The sequence below is a fragment of the Vulpes vulpes genome, chromosome 6 (genome assembly GCF_048418805.1).
Source record: "Vulpes vulpes isolate BD-2025 chromosome 6, VulVul3, whole genome shotgun sequence".
In the NCBI taxonomy this organism is placed as follows: Eukaryota; Metazoa; Chordata; class Mammalia; order Carnivora; family Canidae; genus Vulpes; species Vulpes vulpes.
Genome location: NC_132785.1, coordinates 74,535,204 through 74,559,585, shown reverse-complemented (window position 1 = coordinate 74,559,585; position 24,382 = coordinate 74,535,204). Strand labels below are relative to the sequence as shown.

The 24,382-nt window shown below is 40.1% G+C and overlaps 1 protein-coding gene across 5 annotated transcripts; it reads left to right on the top strand.

Annotated features, from left to right (window-relative positions):
• The first annotated feature begins 927 nt into the window (after positions 1-927).
• Positions 928-23,919, top strand: EAPP (E2F associated phosphoprotein). 5 transcript variants are annotated; one of them, XM_072761406.1, is made up of 6 exons: positions 928-1,434; positions 6,860-7,041; positions 8,614-8,709; positions 10,657-10,774; positions 15,683-15,796; positions 23,272-23,919. In XM_072761406.1, the coding sequence occupies exons 1-6, from the start codon at positions 1,361-1,363 to the stop codon at positions 23,546-23,548; spliced, it is 861 nt and encodes a 286-aa protein (XP_072617507.1). In that variant the 5' UTR covers positions 928-1,360; the 3' UTR covers positions 23,549-23,919. The 5 variants fall into 5 exon arrangements, with proteins under 5 accessions (XP_072617507.1, XP_072617508.1, XP_072617510.1 ...); XM_072761407.1 differs by lacking the exon at positions 8,614-8,709; XM_072761409.1 differs by lacking the exon at positions 10,657-10,774.
• Positions 23,920-24,382: the final 463 nt, after the last annotated feature.

The window sequence follows — 24,382 nt, the reverse complement described above, 5'->3', positions numbered from 1 at the left end:
GGTAAAGGCAAACTATTAGAACTTTTTAGGTAGGAAATTGTCCAGATTGGAAAGGGTTACTCTGCTATATAGAGTGGCATAGAGGGAACTAAGCAAACAAGGCTGTCAATTAGGAGCCTATATCAGTAGTCAAGGTGAGAGGTGGGGAGATAGGATGTGCATGAAAGAGGCATTACTAACTGATCATAGGACTTGGGAATTAAGGGCTCATGGAGGGACAGAGGAAGGAGTCAACCAAGATTCAAGCCTATAGCAGTAGTAAGGATGGAGGAAGTGAGCAGAAAATCAAGAGTCAAAATAGCTATTGGTTGAGGTATAGAAATGGGGTGGAAGATGCTGAGTTGGGTTTGGACTACACCGATTTGAATTACCAGTGGTGCAGCTGTGGAGATTATCTGCCCAGGCAACTGGAAATCCATTATAGTACCCAAGGAGAGGGCAAGGACCAAATAAAATGGGTAGTTATCTGAATAGGATCACGAAGAGGAACAGGAGCTTGAGAAAAGGCCACTATAGAAACAAGGCGGCAAACAGTTTCACAATCAAGAGGCCTCATTTCAAATTATCATCTGCCTCACCTCAAGTACTGAGCGGAAATGGACAAGGACCAAAGGCTGGGACTGAGAAGAGGCCAAGAAAAGGTAATTAGGAATTAACTGGTGACAGCTAGCAACTTTCAGTAGACAGTCGGGCCGAAGTCAGAGGAGCGAATAGCGGCGAAGATGAAGGTGAGGCAGCCGTGCGGTAAAAAGAAGTCAGAAGGCCTTGAGGCTTGAAGGTTGGAGGGACATCAATCAGGTGCTGGTGTCTGGGACCTACTGGCTCAGATTTGTCTGCATGTCCCCTCAGCATCTAGTTTTTTTTTTTTTTTTTTTTTTTCTCTTTTAAAATTTATTTATTTATAGAGACACACAGAGAGAGGCAGAGACAGGCAGAAGCAGGCTCTATGCAGGGAGCCCGACGTGGGACTCGATCCTCGGTCTCCAGGATCACACCCTGGGCTGAAGGCGGCGCTAAACCGCTGAGCCACCCGGGCTGCCCAGCATCTAGTTTTCTGCTTCTTCACGTCACGACGTGAGACGCTGCACATAGAGGGCTCATCTCAGAGACTGCTACTTAGGAGGCTGCCGATTAGTATTTTCGGTAATTAGGCAGCTGCTTCCAGGTAAGCAGAAACCGCGCACCGCTGCGGAGAGGCACTAGGACTCCGCCCCCGCCCTGGGACGATCTGCGCAGGCGCGCGGGGAGGGCGCGGAAACGTCGGCGGAAGTGGAGGTGCGGACGCTCTAGCCCGGGTACTTGTGGCGTAAACAGATGCTGTGTGGACGCTTGTAGTCGGCGTCCGAGGGTGTAGGTCACCATGAGCCGGCTCCAGGATGAGTACGACCCCTACGCAGTGGAAGAGCCTAGCGACGAGGAACCCGCTTTGAGCAGGTGGGCCCCGGCCCGGTTCCGGTCCCCGAGGCTTCGGCCCGAGGCCTGGCCTTGTTAGCCTTCTCCAGTCGCTGCGCCTGCCAGGCCCTTGCGGACCCTTGGCCCAGCCGTTCGGGCGCCTTTTGCGCCCCGCTCTCGCCTGTGGGACGCCGAGTGGGGTTCTGGTGAGGTGGCGCAGCCCCGGGGAGGCGGGGCCGACACTTGAGCGGGGAACCGGGATTTTCGGCAAGGACGCGTAAGTCTTCAGAAGCCTTGGGATCAAATTCTGCCTCTGCAACTTATTAGCACTGTGGGTGAAAACAAGTCACTTACCTTCGATTTTCCTCGCCTATAAAAAGGAAATATAATAGCGATATCTGAAGTGTGTTGTGAGACTAGTGGGGCTTGATGTGAAATGACCGTCTTGAAGACTAAAGTGCCATCAACAGAAATAAGGGAATGCTCAGGCTTTTTTTGAGCACCTATTATATGCTTGCTCGGGGCTACAGTTTTCTACGGGCTCTCAGTGTAGTAGGGGAAATAAGATGCGTATCTCGGAACATATATATATACCTTGGAAATAAGTATGTTTCTCAGAAGAGTATTTAGAAAACAAGGACCTGAGATAGACACAGATGAAGTTCCATGGGAAATTCCAGGAAGAGGGATTAACCCTACTTGGGGGGAACATGCAGGTATGTTGGCAAGAGATTTCTTGGCAGATTTATCCGTTTTTTATTTTTTTAAGATTTTATTCACGAGTCACAGAGAGGGGCAAAGATACAGGCAGAGGGGGAAGCAGGCTCCCCACGGGGAGCCCTGTGAGGGACTTGACCCAGTCACACCCTGAGCTGAAAGCAGACCCTCTACTGCTGAGCCACCCAGGCGTCCCTTACCCCGTTTTAAAAGCTGACAGCAGATCCTGTTCATAAACTCTAAAGCATTCTGCTCAGCTAAGCTTTCTGTGAAACTGTCTTTCCTCCAATCGTAATGTTTCCTCATATTATCCTGGGGAAGAGTTGTGGGCTTGGGAGATCGGACTGCTGTGAAGATTTCTCTTGTGGGGAGTGAAGATGGATTCCAAGATTTCTTGCGAAAGTTTCAAGTAATGGGTCTGGTCTGTTAAAGGAAGTATATGAATTAGTAGGCCTCACTTAGTAATTCAGTTTATTTTTTTATTTTTTTCAGTTTATTTTAAAAAAATATTTTATTCACTTATTCATGAGAACACAGAGAGAGAGGCAGAGACACAGGCAGAGGGAGAAGCAGGCTCCATGCAGGGAGCCCAATGTGGGACCTGATCCCATCCCGGAGCTCCAGGATCACACCCTGGGCCAAAGGCAGGCACTAAACCACCGAGCCACCCAGGGATCCCCCAGTAATTCAGTTTAATTGGAATATAGCAGTGTTTCCTGGACCTGAGTTAGTCAGCCATTACAATTTCCACATTCACATGTTACAACTTATTTAAGATTTTTAAGTTTTTTATAGTTCTTTTCTTTTCTTTTCTTTTCTTTTCTTTTCTTTTCTTTTCTTTTCTTTTCTTTTCTTTTCTTTTCCTCTGTAATCCTGTGACAGTTGCCACTGGTAAGGTTAACTAAAAATAAATGCTGTGAAAATGAAACTAATTACAGTTGTGTTTTTTTTATTTTTTTGGCCTGCTCGAGGCTCTGAATCTAGTGCTTGTCCTTTTTTTTTTTTTTTTTTTTTTTTTTTAGATTTTATTTATTTACTTGAGAGAGAGTGGGCCTGCAGAGAGAGAGCAGGAGCCGGGGGAGCAGCAGAAGAGGGAGAAGCACACTCTCCACTGAGCAGCGAGCCTGATGTGGGGCTGGATCCCAGGACCTTGGGATTATGACCTGAGCTGAAGGCAGACGCTTAACCAACAGCCACCTAGGTGCCCCAAGTGCTTGTTGTCTTAAAAAGGGAGATTGGAGAGATTTGAGAGGTGTTTAAGAGGTGTCTCTCAGGATTTGATTTTACCATATTTATAAGCTAATATTTTATAGCGTGTTACTGTTTCATAGAACCTGGCAGAAGATATGAGACTCCTAGGTCAGAGACTACTCACGGTGCAAGCAGCATGAGCATCATGTTCGTGTTGGTTGCTGTTACTTCCCAACTCTTACAGGGGTTGCACAGAGAGACTCAGGTGGATGCTATACACTCAACGGGTTGGCATCATGGCTAAGGACCATTTGAGCTTGGAGCATCCACTTCTTTTACAGTAGTCAGTAAATAAGCAAGTCCTTTCTTCTGGAAAGAGACATCACCTCATCCCTCAAGGTTACATACTACAAACATAACCCTGAGAAATGGCCTGAGTGGTGAGAACCTTGCATTCTTGACACACTCATTAAGAATGTACATGGCCGGTAATATATCACCTCACCTAGCAGGGCTAAACACTTCTCTTGGAATAATCACAAGGATTAGATAAAGTTTGTAATAAAACTAACTCTCTTGCCTTGTGATTTAAGTTTTTAAATTAAACTTTATTTTGAAGTAGGTTCACATGTAGTTGTAAGAAGTAGTATGCTAAAAAAAAAAAAAATCAATGAATTGGGGGCACCTGGGTGGCTCAGTGGTTGAGTGTCTGCCTTTGGTTTAGGTTATGGTCCCAGGATTCTGGGATTGAGTCCTGCATTGGGCTCCCCTTAGGGAGCTTGCTTCTCCCTCTGCCTATGTCTCTGCCTCTCTCTGTGTGTCTCTCATGAATAAATAAAAATAAAATCTTAAAAAAAAATCAGTGAAGTTTATATTTAAAAATGCATGAACTGGGATCCCTGGGTGGCGCAGCGGTTTGGCGCCTGCCTTTGGCCCGGGGCGCGATCCTGGAGACCCCGGATCGAATCCCACGTCGGGCTCCCGGTGCATGGAGCCTGCTTCTCCCTCCGCCTGTGTCTCTGCCTCTCTCTCTCTGTGACTATCATAAATAAATAAAAATTAAAAAAAAATGCATGAACTTATGACAGTAAATTATGCCACAAGAAAAGTTAGAAAATAATACAGAGGGATTCTGTGTCCCCTCTACCCAGTTTCCCTCAGTGTATTTTACAAAATTTTAGTGTAATATCACAACTGGGGTATTGACATTAATGTAGTCGAGATAGAGAACATTTCCATCACCATAAGAATCCCTCATTTGCCCACTTCTGCCCCATTGTGCCCTACGTAAATGCTGGTAACCATTAATCTATTCTCCACTTCTATAATTTTGTCCTTTTCAAGGGTATTAAATAAATGGAATCATGCAGTATGTGACTTTTGGGGATTGGCTTTTTTCATTCAGTGTAATTCTCTGGAGATTCATCCACATTGTTGCAAGTATCAGTGAGTCATTCCTTTTTTATTGCTAAGGACTATTTCACATTTGTTTTAGCCATTCCCTTATTGAAAGATGTCTAGTTATTTCTAATTTTGACTCGTGAATAAAGCATCTATAAACATTCATGTATGGGTTTTTGTGTGAATGTATTTTCATTTCTCTGGGATAAATGCCAAGGAATGTGATTGCTGGGTTGTATGGTAGTTGCATTTAGTTTTATAAGAAACTAAGCAAGCTGTTTTCCATAGTAATTGTATTACTTTAGATTCCCACCAGCAATGGCTTCAGAGTTATTAGTGGCTTGTCTATCCTGAGACTCCTTAAAATAATCTACATTCCACTTTGGAAAAACTGGAATATAGGATAGATGAGAGTTTCTCAGCCTCAGTAGCATTGAGATCTATTGTGGGGGCTGTCCTGTGCATTGCAGGATGTTTAACAGCATCCCTGACCTCTGCCCACGAAGTGCTACTAGCCCCTCTTCCTTGTTGTAACAGTAAAAAATGTCTCTAGCTATGCTATATGTACCCTAGAGGGCAAAATACCCCCCAGTTGGAGACCAGTGGTGTAGTTCAAGGGTGAGATGTAAGGTTGAAAAGATAAGTTGAGGGCAGCCCGGGTGGCTCAGCGGTTTAGCGCCACCTTCAGTCCAGGTCCTGATCCTGGAGACCCAGGATCGAGTCCCATGTCGGGCTCCCGGTGCATGGAGCCTGCTTCTCCCTCTGCCTGTCTCTGCCTCTCTCTCTCTCTCTCTCTCTCTGTGACTATCATAAATAAATAAACAATTAAAAAAATATTTTTATTTATTCATGAGAGACAGAGAGAGAGAACATATGGAACATAATATAAAGATTTTGAAGGCCTGGAGATTCTTAGTATATGGTGGGACGGGCAGAGTTAAGAGGACCCAAATGAATATAGTGGTAATGGAGAAAGGGAGCCTCATCCTGGTCAGGATGAGGAATGTTAGATGGGGAATTCTCTTGGGAGTAGAATCCGGCTAAGGCCTCCATTATTAGCAAAATTGATTGGTGTGAATTGCATTTTTTGGATTTATCTTTTGCTGGAGGCTCAAAAGCATTGTTCTAGAAGAAGAAAACAGAGGAATAAAAACCAGGGGCATTCTGTTGCTGTTCATCAGACCACAAATAATTGGACATTATTTATGTCCTATTGATTATATTAGAAATACCTTAGGTGTTTCCTTCATTTTGATAACATTTCGTTCTTTCTGATATCTCCTTTAATCCTGTCATACTGTTACTGATGGGAAACCCAGGTGCAAAGGGCCAAGTAAATTAGCAGTAATTGCTCAGGAGAATTTGTAATATAATCTTACTTTCTCTTTATAGTTTTCTATAGCGTTGTGCCTTTATAACTAATATGTAATTATATTTTAACATTTTGTTTGGGTATATTATCTGTATGTTAGTTACATATATTAAGTTTTATTTAAATACTCAGAGTTTAAAAAAAATCCCAGTTCTGTGAAGTAAACTTTTCACTGCTGATGGAGTTAGGAATTGATGCAGTGCTTTAGGAAAGCAGTGTGAAAATTCAAGAAGTCAGAAAGATGTTTATATGTCTCCTTCTAGACATTTATCCTAAGGAAATCAATGGAGAGAAAATTATACTTTACAAAGATATTCATTGTATTAGCAAAGAGTTACAAGTGTACAGCATCTATAAAAGGAAGTGTAATGCAGACATTAAAATTGAATTTGGAAATATGTAGAAATGGTTGATCTTTATTTTTTTTTTTAAAGATTTTTATTTGTGAGAGTGCAATTACATGTGCATGATGGGGGGGCAAGGGGCAGAGGGAGAGGCAGAAGCTGACTCCCTGACTTCCCACTGATTGATGTGGGGCTCTATCCAGGACTCCATGATCATGACCTGAGCCAAAGATAGATATTTAACTGACTGAGCCACCCAGACATTCCAAGAAATGAGAATAGCTATATGTAGTATGATAGATAAATGCAACCTTGTAAAACTTAAAATCGTTGGACGGCGAGATGATGGATGTTTTAAATTATTTTAATTCTTTAGTATTTATATGTTTTATGATTTAAATGCATACTAGTTCTTTTTTTTTTTTTTTTTAATGCATACTAGTTCTGAAGATGAAGTGGATGTGCTTTTACATGGAACTCCTGACCAAAAAAGAAAACTCATCAGAGAATGTCTTACTGGAGAAAGTGAATCATCTAGTGAAGATGAATTTGAAAAAGAAATGGAAGCTGAATTAAATTCCACCATAAAAACAATGGAGGACAAGTTATCCTCTCTGGAAACAGGTAAACTTTTAGTTAGATTTTCATATAAATAATTTTCTAAGCTCCACGAGAATAGGAGCCTGACATGGGGCTTAATCCCAGGGCCCCAGGATCATGACCTGAGCTGAAGGCAGACACTTAACCAACTGAGCCACTCAGGTGCCCTGTAATTTTTTTTTTTTAAGATTTTATTTATTTGAGGGGATCCCTGGATGGCTCAGCGGTTTAGCGCCTGCCTTTGGCCCAGGGCACGATCCTGGAATCCTGGGATCGAGTTCCGCGTTGGGCTCCCGACATGGAGCCTGCTTCTCCCTCTGCCTGTGTCTCTGCCTTTCTATCTCTCTATGTCTATCATGAATAAATAAATAAATAAATATTAAAAAAAGATTTTATTTATTTGAGAGATTTTATTTTTTTATTCATGAGTGCACATGAATGGGGGTGGAAGGGAGCAGAGGGAGAGGGAGAAGCAGACTACTTGCTGAGCAGGGAGCTTAATGTAGGGCTTGATCCCAGGATCCTGAGATTATGACCTGAGCTGAAGACAGATGTTCAACCCACTGAGGCACCCAGGCTCCCCTCCTTTTGTAATTTTTACCCCAGGATAAAAAAGACACAAGCTTTTAAAGGTATTTTTAGGATTATATAGCACTGATATGGCAGATTGAATGATTGGTCACCACAAATTCCTATCTCATTTTATTTTATTTATTTATTTATTTTTAAATTTTTATTTATTTATGATAGTCACACACACAGAGAGAGAGAGAGAGAGAGAGAGAGAGAGGCAGAGACACAGGCAGAGGGAGAAGCAGGCTCCATGCACCAGGAGCCCGACGTGGGATTTGATCCCAGGTCTCCAGGATCACGCCCTGGGCCAAAGGCAGGCGCCAAACCGCTGCGCCACCCAGGGATCCCTCCTATCTCATTTTAGAAAGTAATGAAACATACTTCATTTTGATACTTCATTTTTATGTAAAGTGTACCTTACCCAAAAACTGATTTGTGCCTCAGCTTTGGTTTCCATGTATTAATTGTTAGGAACAGAAAACATATATAATAGTAATAATAAAAACAAAAGCAGATGTGAATTAAGAGGAAGAATTAGGGAGACAGGGATATGAGGACATGAATATAGTCTGAGTCATGGCATGAGGGAAGACTGAAGAAAGGAAGAGTGTGTGTCCCTGAATCATGCCCCTTGCCTCTCTTAGGGCTCTTATCCTCTCTCGCTTAAAGCCCCCTACAATGAGATGTTTATTCCTTGTTTGTCACAGTGTACTGCATGGCTGAAAGGTAGAGCTGTGTATGGTGGCAACTTAGAAATAGGCTATTTTATTGAATTAGATTTGTGGGAAAGGTGAGAGATTTTCTCATGATCTGGAACACTTAATTACTGTAATTAACAATTATAGTCCTCTGTAATTGCATAGGGCACAGAAATTCAGTAAGTCATTGATGTGAAAGTCTTTTTCCACCCACATGAGATTGGAAATGAATTGATAATACTTTGAGGTGATAGAAGAGTATATTGAGTTTTTTTCCTTTTTAGTTCCATATGATTTAGTCTGTAAACTGTCCTTATGTAAATAGGGTCTTCCTCAGGAACTGGAAAAGTTGGAACAGCTCTGACAAAGTACTATGATGATATATATTTTGATTCTGATTCTGAAGATGAAGACAAAACAGGTTAGTAGCATGTTTACCAGGTTTAGTGGTTACATTTTATAGAAAAAAGGTTTACCTAACAATTTTTGGACATTAGGGTTTCCCTCTGAGTTTTATCTTTTAGAAATTGTAGGCCATTGATGAAAACAAAAGCAGGAATGATGAATAAGAACAGATAGGAATGCACATATGAGGACGTGGGACCAGCCATGGTGCTGCATGGGCATACGACAAGGAGAGTGTGTCCTGACTCAGTCTTGACTTCCTTAGGGCTCTTGGCCCCCCCTTCCTTAAGGTTCCTTAGTGCAATAATATTTGTTTTCACACCTGTGAATAGTTCCTATAGTTTTACAGAAAATATACAAACATATATATTTTATATTTTTCTAACTCATTGCTTTTTTATTGGCTTCTCTATTCTCTGGAATTGATTTTGTATAAAATCTGAGCAAAAGTGAACATAAGAGTTAAAATTAATATCATAATTACACTGGAATGCACAAGTGACATTTATATGGTAAAGAAAAAAATTTATATATACATATTTTAAAGATTTATTTGTTTATTTTAGAGAAAGTGCACATGCATGTATGGGGTGGGGAGGAGCAGAGGGGGGAGAGAGAAAGAGACAGAGAGATGGAGAGTTTCAAGCGGACTCTCTACAGAGTGGGGCTCAGTAGGATCATGATCTGAGCCAAAACCGAGTGCTCAACTGACTGTGCCACCCAGGCACCCCAAGAAACAATTTTATATTTTTATATATTATTACTTGAGATCATGACCTGAGCCAAAACCGAGTGCTCAACTGACTGTGCCACCCAGGCACCCCAAGAAACAATTTTATATTTTTATATGTTAGTACTTAAATATTAACCTATATAAGTACATTTTAAAGTCTAGTGCATGGGGATAACCAGTGTTTTTTCACTTTTTAAAAAAGATTTTATTTATTTATTTTGAGAGCGATCACATGTGCATGTGCCTGCTTACGGGAGTCGGGGGAGTGGCAGAAGGAGAGGGAGACAGAACCTCAAGCAGACTCACCCTGAGTTCAGAGCCTTACGTGGGGCTCGATCTCATGACCCTGAGATCATGATCCAAGCTAAAATCATGAGTTGAATACTCAAGTGACTGAGCCACCCTGGTGCCTTTGTTTTTTCATTTTTGAAATATTTTTGTTCTGATTTCAGTAGCATTTTATATATAGGAACTTGTTGAAAATTATAACATCAAAATGTTTCTGATCTTGGTTCACTTTGAGTGGCTTTTCTGAGACCAAATTCTCATTATGTCAGTTCAGTTCTTGAGATAGCACTATGTTTTTATTTTTTTTAAGATTTTATTTATTTATCCATGAGAGACACAGAGAGATGCAGAGAGAGAGGCAGAGACACAGGCAGAGGGAGAAGCAGGCTCCATGCAGGGAGCCCGATGTGGGACTCAATCCCGGGTCTCTAGGATCACGCCCTGGGCTGAAGACAGCGCTAAACCGCTGAGCCACCCGGGATGCCCAGCGCTATGTTTTTTTTTTTTTTTTTTCCCCCAGCACTATGTTTTTAGTGAAGAAACAATTTTTTCATCTTCTGTTATCTTTGATTTTTTTTTTAAAGATTTTAATTATTTATTTGACAGAGACAGAGAGTACAAGCAAAGAGAGCAGCAGGGGGAGGGAGAAGCAGGCCCCCTGCTAAGCGGGGAGCCCAATGTGGGGCTCGATCTCAGGACCCTGGGATCATGACCTGAGCTGAAGGCAGATGCTTAACTGACTGAGCCACCCAGGTGCCCTGTCATCTTCATTTTAATGCCATGTTAATTGGCCAAGAGGTTTATTTGGAGGAAGCGTTAAGAATTTTTTTAAGGAAAATATAAATAGAAAAAAAATGTAGCTGAAGATTCTGTGTTCTGTATTAAAGAGGTATGTATTTGAGACATGATACTTAGCCATATCCTTAACGTTTTCAAAATTAGCACAGGTAACCAAGAAGAAAAAGAAAAAACGACACAGGATTCCAACAAATGATGAGTTATTATATGATCCTGAAAAAGATAACAGAGATCAGGCCTGGGTTGATGCACAAAGAAGAGGGTAAGAACTTAACTTTAATATTTAGAATCTTTAGAGAAAAATAATTAAAAGAGGATTTTCACTACATTCACATTTTAATGTATGTATATGTTCACATAGACATAAAGAATTTTGAAAAAAAAAAACCTGCTGAATTGTTTATTTTGAAATTTACCAGCACATTTCAGTCATGATTATTTTATTTTATTTTTAATTAAAAAAAATATTTAATTAGAGAGAGTGAGAATGAGCATGGTGAGGAGGAGGAGAGAGTCCTATGTGGACTCTGTTTTGTGCCTAGAGCCCGACATGGGGCTTGATCCCACAACACTGAGACCACAACCTGAGCTGAAACCAAGAGACAGATGCTTAACTGACTGCCATTCAGGTGCCTGTCAGATGATTTATTTGTTTATTTTAAAGATTTTATTTATTCATGAGAGAGAGAGAGGCAGAGACACAGGCAGAGGGAGAAGCAGGCTCCATGCAGGGAGCCCCATGTGGGAGTTGATCCTGGGCCTCCAGGATCATGCCCTGGGCCGAAGGCAGCACTAAACTGCTGAGCCACCCGGGCTGCCCCAGATGATTTATTTTTAAAACACTTGTTGAATTTAAAATGCTGTAGTCAGTCTCTCCAAGAAACAAAGTTGACTTTTCTCAAATAGACATAATTTTAAATAATTTGATTTTTTTAAAGGTTTTGTTTATTTGAGAGAGAGAGTATGTGCACACAGGAGAGTGGAGAGCAGGGGTAGGGGATAAAGGCAGAGGGAAAGGGAGAAGCAGACTTCCTGCTGGGTGGGGAACCCCATGTGAGGCTCCATCCCAGGGCCCTGGAATCACGACCTGAGCTAAAGGCAGACGCTTAACTGCCTAAAGCACCCAGGTGCCCCACAAATTTGATTTTTTAAAATTGAGATAAAAATAAATTAATTGATTTAAAATTAATCTTTTTACAGCGAACAATGTAGTAGCATATAGTGTATTCACAGTGTTATGCAACTACCACCTCTGTTTAATTTCAAACCATTTTCATCATCCCAAGAGGAAATGCCATCCTTGTTTTCCAGTTTGATTTTATGAAGGCTGACTTGTTATCAAACTAAAAGCTAGGGCACCCCTGGTGGTGCAGCGGTTTAGCGCTGCCTGCAGCCTGGGGTGTGATCCTGGAGACCCAGGGTCGAGTCCCGTGTCGGGCTCCTTGCATGGAGCCTGCTTCTCCCTCTGCCTGTGTCTCTGCCTGTGTCTCTCTCTGTGTGTCTTTCATGAATAAAAAATCTTAAAAAAAAAAAAAACCCAAAAAACAAAACTAAAAGCTAGTCAGTATACCACTGTTGCCGAGTGCTTCCCTAACCTGGCTGTGCTTCAGAATCACCTGGGAAGGATGAAATGCATACCCTGGAGTCCTACTCTAGGAAGCTTTGATTTAGTTAAGGTAGGGGCTAGGATGATAAACCCTTGAAAACTGAACAACAAAAGATAAATCCAGTATTTTTAAGCCCAGAGAGATTTTGGTGTTGTTGGGTGTTTGTACCTTACCTTTTAGCCTCCAGTCTCCCACTTTGTTCTTTTTTCCTCTCCCAGTTTCACCCATGCACCACTTCCTCCAACTGCCCCTCTCATTTATTTAAGGAATATTTTTTGATTATCCCCAATGTAAAATGAACATAAGTCTCTGAATGATACTGAGATAGTTAAGGAAATTACACTGTAGCTTTCGATTCTGGTAACAGAATTTGTCAGTGAGGTAAGATGGAATGTATTTTCATTGTTCTGTTATCTTCAAAAAAAATTTTTTTAAGTAAACTCTACCCATAATGTAGGGCTTGAACTCACGACCACAAGATCAAGAGTCAAATATTCCACCAGCTGAGCCAGCCAGGAGCCCCATTCGTTATATAATCTTGAGAAGAAATAACATTTTATTGATTTATTCATATTCCTGCATCAAGCAGTAGTTGTCTTTTTTTTTTTTTTTTTTTTTTTACAATTTTTAGAAAGATGCAGGTGCACAGGCAGAGTGAGAGGGAGAAGCAGACTCCCTGCTGAGCGGGGAGTCCAGTGATGCAGGGCTCAATCCCAGGACCCTGACTGAGATCATGATCTGAGGCAGATGCTTAACCAACTGAGCCACCAAGGCACCCCCAGTAGTTGCCTATTAGGACCACAGAAATCAACTTAAAATAATGAACTTGCTACCTTTTAAGTGCCACCAGGGCAGTGATCATGGCTGTCTTGTTCACTGCTGTATCCCAGAAGTCATGCACTTTGTTAAATGGGCGCTCATTAAGTATCTATTGAATGAATATATTACTCTCTTGGGTTTGGGATTTGAAATCTGATAAGCATTGGAGGGATTTAACAATAGTTATAAAATATGTACACATATTTTCAGTATTTTTCCCCAGAGACACTAAAAGAGTTTGGGAAGTAATGTTAAATGATTTATCTTTTGTTGTTCAGTTTTTGGGAATTTACCATAAGTCCCTTTTAAGAATATATACTTTCATATTTTAGTACTTTTATAAGTAGATTCATGCTATATATATATATTTATATATTTTAAACGATTTTATTTATTTATTCATGAGAGACACAGAGAGGCAGAGACACAGGCAGAGGAAGAAGCAGGCTCCATGCAAGGGGCCCCACGTGGGACTTGATCCTGCGTCTCCAGGATCATGCCCTGGGCTGAAGGCAGGCGCTAAACCGCTGAGCCACCCATGCTATATTTTTGCAATCAGCAAATGTTTATTGAACATTTACTATGTACCAGACACTGTTCTAGATTCTTGAAATGCAGCAAGGAACAACACAGACAAAAGTCTTTACGCGCCTAAAGCTTACATGCTTGCCTTTTTTTTTTTTTTTTTTTTTTTAAGATTCTATTTATTCATGAGAGAGAGAGAGGCAGAGACATAGGCACAGGGAGAAGCAGACTCTCTGTAGGGAGCCTGATGTGGGACTCAATCCCGGCATCATGACCTGAGCCAAAGGCAGATGCTCAGCCATTGAGCCACCTAGGCATCCCACATGCTTGCTTTTTTTTTTTTAAAAAAACAACAGAAGTTTTTTTTTTTTAAATTTTTTAATTTATTTATGATAGTCACACAGAGAGAGAGAGGGAGAGAGGCAGAGACATAGGCAGAGGGAGAAGCAAGCTCCATGCACCAGGAGCCCAACATGGGATTCGATCCCGGGTCTCCAGGATCGCGCCCTGGGCCAAAGGCAGGCGCCAAACCGCTGCGCCACCCAGGGATCCCACATGCTTGCTTTTTAAATGTAGCTTTACTGGGTTTTTCAAATTAAGAGGCTATTTATTTATTTATTTATTTATTTATTTATTTATTTATTTTATTTATGAATGAGAGAAAACACATGGGGGAGTAGCAGAGGGAGAGAATCTCAGGTGACTGTCTCCTAAGTGTGGAGCCCGATTCCAGGCTTGGTCCCACAACCCCTGAAATCGTGACATGAGTTCGAACCAAAAGTTGGAATGTCAACTGACTGAGGCGCCCGGACACCCCAAGAGACTTTAGTTTTTGGAATAGTTTTAGATTTCGAGAGAAATCGAGCCAATAACAACAGAGTTCCCGTATACTCTCCCACAACAACACACACATGGTTTCACCTATTATTACATGTTACATTAAGATGGTACATTTGTCACAATTAATGAACCAGTATTTATACATTATTATAAACTAAGGCCCATACTTTATTTGGATTTTCTTAGTTTTTACCTATTGCACATTTTCTGTTCCAGGAGCTCATCCAGCATACTGTGTTACTTGTAGTTGTAATGTCTCTTTCAGGCTCTTCTTGACTATGACAGTTTCTGAGACTTTACTTGGTTTTGATGACCTTAACAGTTTTCGGGAGTACTGGTCAGGTATATTATAGGAGGCCACACTATTAGAATTTGTGTGATGGTTTTCTTGTGATTAGACACTGGGATTATGGGTTTTGGTGAGGAGGAACACAGAAATAAAGTGCCATTTTCATCACATTGTAATTAAGGGTACACACTGTCAACATGATTTATTTATTTATTTATTCAACATGATTTATGATAGTTAATGTTGACCTTGATCATCTTAGCAAGGAATTGTCAGGTTTCTCTACTGTAAAGTTACTTTCTGCCCCTCCTGTCTATACTGTACTCTTTGGAAGGAAGTCATTATGTGCATTATGCTCCACTTCCTTGAGAGGAGAGTATCTTCATAAATTATTCTTCCATCTGGGACATTTGTCTGTTCTCCCTCCCTCTGTTCTTCCCTCATTCATTCATTCAGTCATTAGTCATTTGTATCAGTATGGACTTGTGAGTATTTATTTATATTTTGTATCCAATACTGCTTTATTTTATTGTTTTAATTGTTTCAGCTTTGGCCAACTCTAATTCTTTGAGTTGGCTTCTGTGCCCCTTGATATATCTACCTCATTGTTTTTGAGCACTTCCTTACTTCCTGGCACTACAAGATGCTCCAGGTTCATTTCATATGCCTCATTCCTAGAATCAGTCATTTCTCTTAGGAGTACTAGGTTCTTTTATTGGAGGGTGGCATTAGAAATCAAGGTCTCGGGGATGCTTGGCTAGCTCAGTTGGTAGAGCCTCCCTCCTTCCTTCCCTCCTTCTGAGAGGGTGGGGAGGGGTAGAGGGGGAGAGAGAATCTTAAGCAGGTTCCATGCTGAGTGGAGCCTGACTTGGGGCTTGATCTCACAACACTGAGATCATGACCTGAGCCAGAATCAGGAGTTCAATGCTTAATTGACTGAGCCACTCAGGTGCCCCAGAGCATGTGACTCTTAATCTTGGGGTCTTGAGTTCAAGCCCCATTTTAGGTGTGAAGCCTACTTAAAAAAGAAAATCAAGATCTGGCTTTAAAGTGTGTGTCTACCTCCCCACGTTTTCTTTTTTTATTCTAGCTACCATGGTTTTGGAATACAGAGACCATATCAACAACAGCAGCCTGTTCCAAATAGTGATGCTGTCTTGAATTGCCCTGCCTGCATGACCACACTATGTCTTGATTGCCAAAGGTAATGGATAAAGGGTGTCATAGCACACCACAAACACACATACACACACATGCACACACAAAATGATGAAAAACGACTTGTTTTTTTTTTTGTTTAAATCAGAAATAGACTTTTGAGGTATATACGTAGGAATTCTGATAAAGTTCTGTCTTCCTGTGTCCTTGCTGCTACATAATTAATCTTTATACAAATAATTTTAGTTATACATAGTTCTAAGTAGTTTTTCTTTTTTTTCTTTTTCTTTTCTTTTTTTTTTTTTTTAAAGATTTTATTTATTTGCTCATGAGAGTTACAGAGAGGCAGAGACACAGGCAGAGGGAGAAGCAGGCTCCATGCAGAGAGCCTGATGTGGGACCAGATCCTGGAACTTCGGGATCAGGACCTGAGCCGAAGGCAGACGCTCAACTACTGAGCCACCCAGGCATCTCATAAGTAGTTTTTCTAATAAAGCAAACACTGAAAAGGATTCAGTGAAACTGCATATATATTGTGGAATGATGTAATCTGTCAAATACATTCTTTTTTAAAAAATTGTGATAAAACATAAAATTTACTATTTTAACCATTGAAAACTTTTTATTAAAAAAGAGTACATCATTTGGGTATTAAATTTATTGTCAACTAGACCATTTAAAAATTTAAAATCATTTCCTAGCTTTATCGAGATATAATTGACACATAACATTATGTAAGTTTGAAGTGTAGAACATGATGATTTGATATACAAATATATTGCTAAATGATTACAATAAGGTTAATGCATCCATCACCTCATGTATTTTCCTTTTATTGTGTTGAGAACTTTTAAAATTAGTTTTTTTAGCAACTTCAAGTATGTAGTACAAGATTGTTAACTGTAGACACTGTGTTTATTACATCCTCAGACCTTCTTCATCTTATAATTGGAAGTTTGTACCACTTGACGGTCTTCACTTGTCCACCCTTCCCCCACTAACCACCAGTCTACTTTGTTTCTTACTGTTCATTTTTTTTTGGGATTCATATACAAGTGAGATCATTCAGTAATTTTTTGTCTATGACTTCATTTAGCTTAGTGCCCTCGAGGTTCATTCATGTTTTCACAAATGACAGGATTTTCTTTCTTTTTTTTTTTTGTATTCCATTGTATCTATACACCATGTTTTCTTTATCCATTCACGTAGCATGTACACTTAGTTTCCATGTTTGGCTATTATGAATAAAGCTGCAGTAGGTTTTTGGGGAGAAGACCACAGAGGTAAAGTGTTGTTTTCATTACATTATATCAAGGGCATGGACTATCAACAACAACAAAAAATCAACAGATTTATAACTGTTAGTGTTGACCTTGATCACCTGGCTGATGTCGCGGTGCAGATATTTCTTTGAGAGAGTGATTTCATTTCCTTCAGTTATATATCCAGAAGTGGGATTGCTGAATCATATGGTAGTTCTATTTTTAATATTTTGAGGCGCCTCCATACTGTTTTACATAGTTACTATACCAATTTACATTCCCACCGTAATGTGCAAGTGTTCACTTTTGTCTTTTTGATAGTCATTCTCATTCTAACAGGTGTGAGGTAATACCTCACTACAGTTTTGATTTACGTTTCCCTGATGATTAAGGATGATGAATACCTTTTCATGTACCTGCCGGCCATTTGCATATCTTTTTTGGAAAAATGTCTGTTCAGGTTCTTTGCCTTTGCCTTTTTTTTTTCTTTGCTATTGAGTTGTATGAGTTTCTTGGATATTAGCCCCTTGTTAAAAACATGATTTGCAAATATTTTCTTCCATTCCGTAGGTTTCTATTTCCTTTTGTTGATGGTTTCTTTGCTATGCTGAAACTTTTTAGCTTGTTGGTTTTTTTTCTATTTCTGTGAAAAATGCCATTGGAATTTTGATAAAATTGCATTGACAATAGATGGCTTTGGATAGTATGGACTTTTTTTCTTTTTTAAGATTTTATTTATTCATGGGAGAGAGAGGCAGAGATATAGAGGGAGAAGCAGGTTCCCTGTAGGGAGCCTGTTGCAGGACTCGATCCCAGGACCGCGGGATCACTTGTGAGCCCTTAGCCGAAGGCAGACACTCAACTGCTGAGCCATCCAAGTGTCTCACTATGGACGAATTGACTATTTATTTTTTAAAAGATTTTATTTATTTATTCTTGAGAGACACAGAGAGAAGCAGAGACATAGACAGAGGGAGAATCAGGTTCCTCACAGGGAGCCCAGTGTGGGGCTCGATCCCCACACCGGGATCATGCCCTGAGCCAAAGGCAGATGCTCAACCACTCAGCCACCCAGGTGTCCCTCATTCATTCATTCATTCATTCATTCATTCATTCATTCATGTGAGACAGAGAGAGGTAGAGACATAGGCAGAGGGAGAAGCAGGTTCCTCACAGGGAGCCCAGTGTGGGACTCGATTCCAGACCCTGGGATCATGCCTTGAGCTGAAGGCAGATGCTCAACTGGTGTTTCTCTTGTTCCTTATTTTAACCATTTTAAGTGTACAATTCAGTGGCATTAACTACTTTACAATATTGTGCATCTGTCACCACAATCCATTTCCAGAACATTTTTGTCATTCCAAACAGAAACTACCCACTAGACAAAATTCCCCATCCCTTCCCGTCCCAGCCTGTGGTAACCTCTATTCTGTTTTCCTTTCTGGATCATTCATGGCTTGCTCATTTATAAAAATGAACAGGCTTTTGTGTGTTGATTTTGTACTCTGCCGCTTTGCTAAGTTAGTTTATCAGCTCTGATAGTTTTCGTGCAATTTTCAGAGTTTCCTCCATAAAAGATCATGTCATTGGCATGCCTGGGTGGCTCAGTTAGTTAAGCATCTGACTCTTGATTTTGGCTCAGGTCATGATCTCACGGTGTGATTGAGCCCCACATTGGGCTTTACTGGACGTGGAGCCTGCTTGGGTTATCTCTCCCACTCCCCTTCTTCTCTTGTAAAGATCATATCATCTGTGAACAAATTTTACTTCCTTTCCAGTGTGGATGCCTTTTATTTCTTTTTCTTAGCTAATCGCTGATTAGAACTTCTAGTACTATGCTGAATAGAAGTGGTGAAAGCAGGACTTTTTTAGTCTTTCTTTTTTTTTTTTTTTTTAAGATTTTATTTATTTATTCAGAGAGAGAGAGAGAGAGAGAGAGACAGGCAGAGGGAGAAGCAGGCACCATACAGAGAGCCTGATGTGGGACTTGATCCTGGGTCTCCAGGATCACGCCCTGGGCTGCAGGCGGCGCCAAACCACTGTGCCACCAGGGCTACCCTTAGTCTTGTTTCTGATCTTAGAGGAAAAATTTTCCGTCTTTCATCATTGAATATGATGTTAGCTGTGGATTTTTCCTATATGGTCTTAATTGTATTGAAGAAATTTCCTTCTGTTTTCAGTAGATGGTGTGTTTTTACCATGAATGGGTGTTGAATTTCATTAAATGCTTTTTCTGGGGCAGCCCCAGTGGCCCAGTAGTTTAGTGCCGCCTTCAACCTGAGGTGTGATCCTGGGGACCCGGGATTGAGTCCCGCGTCGAGTTCCCTGCATGGAGCCTGCTTCTCCCTCTGCCTGTGTCTCTGCCTCTCTCTCTGTCATGAATAAATACATAAAATCTTTAAAAAAAAAATGCTTTTTCTGAATCAATTGAGATGATCATGTGTTTTTTTTCCTTTTCTTTTTTTTAATTTTTAATTTTAAGTAGGCTCCACTTTAATTTTAGTGGAACCCAGTATAGGTCTTGAGCTCACGACCCTGAAATCAGACCTGACCTGAGATCAAGAATTGATTGAGCTGATTGAGCCACCTAGGCACCCCCTTCATTCTTTTAATTAAATAGACTCTTAACCTTTTTTCCTTTTCTCCCCCCTCTTTTTAGTGGCTTCATAAATTCCTAGCTTAGTCCATGTTTTGAATCAAATTAACTTGAAACTAGGTGATGTTGTAGGTGATGGATTTCTTCTAGGAACCAATGAATAGCCAACTATAGTTTATCTTATTAGTCAGCTTGAGTTTGAGTTTTTTTTTTTTAAGATTTTATTTATTTATTCTTGAGAGACACAGAGAGAGGCAGAGACATAGGCAGAGGGAGAGGCAGAGACATAGGCTCCTGCAGGGAGCCTGCTGTAGGACTTGATCCCAGGACCCTGGGATCACACCCTGAGCTGAAAGCAGATGCTCAACCACTGAGCCACCCGGGCATTCCTAGCTTGAGGTTTTTGGTCATCTACAACAATTAAATGTTGTGCTTTCTGGGCAGCCCCGGTGGCACAGCAGTTTGGCGCCGCCTGCAGCCTGGGGTGTGATCCTAGAGACCTGAGATCGAGTCCCACATCGGGCTTCCTGCATGGAGCCTGCTTCTCCCTCTGTCTGTGTCTCTGCCTCTCTCTCTCTGTGTGTCTATGAATAAATAAATAAAATCTTTAAAAAAATTTAAAAAAATGTGCTTTCCATCTAAACTCTTAAGCTTTTTGTGTATAAATTGACACTCAGAGCATGTTTATGGAATGCAGAAAAAATAAAATGTCTCTGTACTTAAGTTGTTTCTCTTCCAAATTAACTGTTACTACGTAGTTTCTGTATCCAGAATAAGTTTTTAATGATAGAACAGTAGAATCTACATCTACAACAGTAGATGTAGATTGCATAGTTTGCAATCTTGCATAGTTTAAATTCCTGGTGGTGGTGGTGATGGAGATCAACATTTGGAATTAATAAAAGTATAACTTGAGTTCACTATGTTTCGCCAGATATTTCTGTTGCATGAGGTTTAAGGGGGAAAAAAAACATTAAGTGGGGAAAGAAGTAGGGAAAATACTGAGTATATGAGGAGAACAAATGAAGCATTATCTATTCTTTAGACTGTTGGAATAAAGCCAAAAGTGGGCATTATAAAAGTCAGAAGCTCTTTAAGCTTTTAAAACTGTAGCTTAGCACCACTAAATGGTTAAAATGGTGGTAAGAATGGTACCACTTTAAAAATTTATTTTTTAAAAAATATTTGAGAGAGAGTGCATGCTTTTGTGTGTGTGTGTCCGTGTGTGTGTCTACGCACAACTGGCGGGGAGTGGGGGGTTGGTGCTGAGGGAGGGGCAGGGGGAGAAGCGGGCTCCCCACTGAGCAGGGAACCTGATGCACGGCTTGATCCAGGACTCCAGGATCATGACCTGAGCCAAAGGCAGACTGTTTTTTCCTTTGTGTTTATATAAGTTCGATTTGCCAACATACAGTATAGTATAACACCCAGTGCTCATCCCATCAAGTGCAAAGGCAGACTCTTAACCAACTGAGCCACCCAGGTGCCCCAAGAATGGCATCAGTTGTAATGAGAGGAGGGCAGAATTGTAGGCCTCAGTGCGAAAAGACACAGTCGAAGATCGTTTAAACATTAACTCTTAAGTTTCCAATAACTTTTCTAAGTTTGAAGAGCAAACAATTTTTTTTCCGAGATAAAAGTTACTTCTAAAGTAGTGAAAAAGAAAAAAAAATAAAGTAGTGAAAAAGAGGATATATTCATTCTTTAAACTATTCTCTATTAACAAGTTTTTCCTATTCTTAAAATAACATTTCTTTAAATTTCCCATTTTGTTCTTATGTTTTTCATGAGAATGCAATGTTGTATTTTAGTAAGTTTTTTGTGTTCTCAAATTTTAACTATATGGAGAGGCAGGGCGCCTGGGTGGCTCAGCATTTGAGCATCTGCCTTTGGCTCGGGTTGTGATCCCAGGGTCCTAGGATCGAGTTCTGCATCGGGCTCCCCATAGGGAACCTGCTTCTCCCTCTGCCCATGTCTCTGCCTCACTCTCTGTGTCTCTCATGAATAAATAAATAAAATATTAAAAAAAAAACTATATGGAGAGGCAAGAATATACAATGGGGAAAAAGAGTCTCTTCGATAAATGATTCTGGGAAAACTGGACTACTTTCTAACACCATACACAAAAATAAACTCAAAATTGATTAGGACCTAAATGTGAGACTTGAAACCATAAAGCTCCTAGAAGAAAACAGGCAATAGTTTCTTTGACATTGACCATAGCAACATTTTTCTAGATATGTTTCCTAAGGCAAGGGGAAATAAAAACTATTGAGACTACACCAAAATAAAAATCTTTTGCATGGTGAAGGAAACCATCAACAAAAAGAAAAGAGAGGGCAGCCCTGGTGGCGCAGCGGTTTAGCACCGCCTGCAGCCCAGGGCGTGATCCTGGACACCCTGGATCGAGTCCCACGTCAGGCTCTCTGCATGGAGCCTGCTTCTCCCTCTGCCTGTGTCTCTGCCTCTCTCTCTCTCTGTGTGTCTCTATGAATAAATAAATAAAATCTTTAAAAAGAATAAAAAAAAAATGAAAAGAGAACTCACTGAATGGGAGAACATATTTGCAAATGACCTATCTATAAGGAATTAAAACCAAAATATAAAAAGAACTGATACAATGCAACACCAAAAAAAACCCAAATCTGATTAAAATGGGCAGAGTACTGAATAGACATTTTTCCTTTTTTTTTAAATAGACATTTTTCCAAAGTAGACATATAGATAGATGTCCAACAGATAAATGAAAAGATGCTCAACATCATTGATTATCAGGGAAATGCACTCAAAACCACAGCGAAGTGTCATCTTACGCTTGCCATAATGGCTAAAAAAAAAAAAAAAAGATGTGAAATAAAAAGTGTTGGTGAAGATGTGGAGAAAAGGGAACTTTTGTGCACTGTTGGTCGGGATGTAAATTGGTGCAGCCACTGTGGGAAACAGTATGGAGAGTCCTCAAAAAATTAAAAATGGAAATAACCTTATGTTGTGATTCCACTACTGTTTATCCAAAGAAAACAAAAACAATAATTCAAAAAGATATATGCACACTTGTGTGTATTGTATTATTTACAATAGCCAAGATAGGGAAACAAGTGTGTTTTGATGAATGAAGAGAGAATAGTTATATATATGCAGTAGAGTATTACTTCGGCATAAAAAGGATGAGATCTTGCCATTTGTGACAACATGGATAGACCTAAAGGGTGTTACACTAAGTGAAATAAGAGAAAGACAAATACTGTATGATTTCACTTATATATAGAATCTAAAAAACAAAACAATTGAATAAACAGACAAAAAAGCAGAAACAAACCCTTAATTACAGAGAATAAACTGATGATTGCCAGAGGGGAGCAAGGTAGGGGATGGCCAAAATGAGTGAAGGGGAGTGGGAGACACAGGCTCCTGGGTAAGGAGTGAATAAGTCCTGGGGGTAAAATACAATGATAATGTAACAGCATTGTATGTTGACAGAAGGTAGCTATCCTCCAGTGAGTATAGCATAATTAGTGTAAACTTCTTGAGTCACTGAATTGTACACCTGAAACTAATGTAACACTGTGTCAGCTAATTTCTTCAATAAAATCTTCTTAAAATCTGAATGGATAACCTATTAAAATTGAACATAAATCCAAATTCTCCATCTCATTTTCTTCTTAGGCATGAATCATACAAAACTCAGTATAGAGCAATGTTTGTGATGAATTGTTCTGTCAACAAAGAGGAGGTTCTAAGATACAAAATCCCAGAGAACAGGAAGAAAAGGCGAGGCCATAAGAAGATGAGGTCTAACCACGAAGACGCTGCAGAGCAGACAGAGGCACAAGCGGAAGAAATCTATCACCCCGTTATGTGCACCGAATGTTCCACGGAAGTGGCCGTCTATGACAAGGACGAAGTCTTTCATTTTTTCAACGTTTTAGCAAGTCATTCTTGAATAATTCAGTTGGCATTTAATTGCCCAATACAGTATATAAGGCAAACATGGACAGTTATTATCCTCTTGCCTATTCATATCAAGTAACATTCTGAGCGGTTATCTGAGGATGCAGTGTTTATCTTTTTGAAAGAGAATGGTTGTCAGCCTTCATCCCTCCACCCCCTTTAAAAATTTTTTCCCCAGCTCTGATGGGACTGATAATTCATTCCCTCTTTGATGGGCATTTGGAAACTATGGGGCTTTTCATGTATTAAAGCTCTTTAGAATTAAAATGTTCTGCAGTTATAAGTAATCTTTGATTCAGTGTTATTTTTATTTTTTATTTTGGATATACTTGTGGTATTATTAAACTAGAAACTATTTCCTGGCTTCTGTGCATATTGTTTTTGCTAAGAAGTATCTTTTTACTTTCTACCCCATAGAATGGAGTGACAGTATTTAGTAACTGTTACAATTACGTGGAGTTAATATTGCTGGGTGCTCTGAGTAATTGATACAGGTCTTTCCCTAAAAGGATTGTTTAGTAACAGTATTCTAAACTTAGTGAATTAACACAGTAAATACAAATATATGGTGAAGGAAAAGAACCTCACCCTCTGCACTTAGACTTCAAACTCCCGTTGCTGCCTCTTTTGCCCTCATTTGTTCTGGAATTTCTACTGCCAGCAACCAAGGTATTATTTTTCCTTTTCCTTTTTTTTTTCTCTTCTATTTTGCTATTAATAATATAAAAATCATCAGTGGCAGCTTGGAGGAAATTACATTATAGGTATTTGTGCTTTTGAAAAGAACGATTGGACTGTTTCCAAAAACATTAGGAAACTTAGGGTT

What these genes read in the sequence shown, in the direction of transcription:
- EAPP (XM_072761406.1), top strand. Translation starts at nt 1,361, where the DNA reads ATGAGCCGGCTCCAGGATGAGTACGACCCCTACGCAGTGGAAGAGCCT. An exon ending in GAGGAACCCGCTTTGAGCAG is followed by an intron (nt 1,435 to 6,859) that starts GTGGGCCCCGGC and finishes AATGCATACTAG; the next exon opens with TTCTGAAGATGAAGTGGATG. An exon ending in GTTATCCTCTCTGGAAACAG is followed by an intron (nt 7,042 to 8,613) that starts GTAAACTTTTAG and finishes TTATGTAAATAG; the next exon opens with GGTCTTCCTCAGGAACTGGA.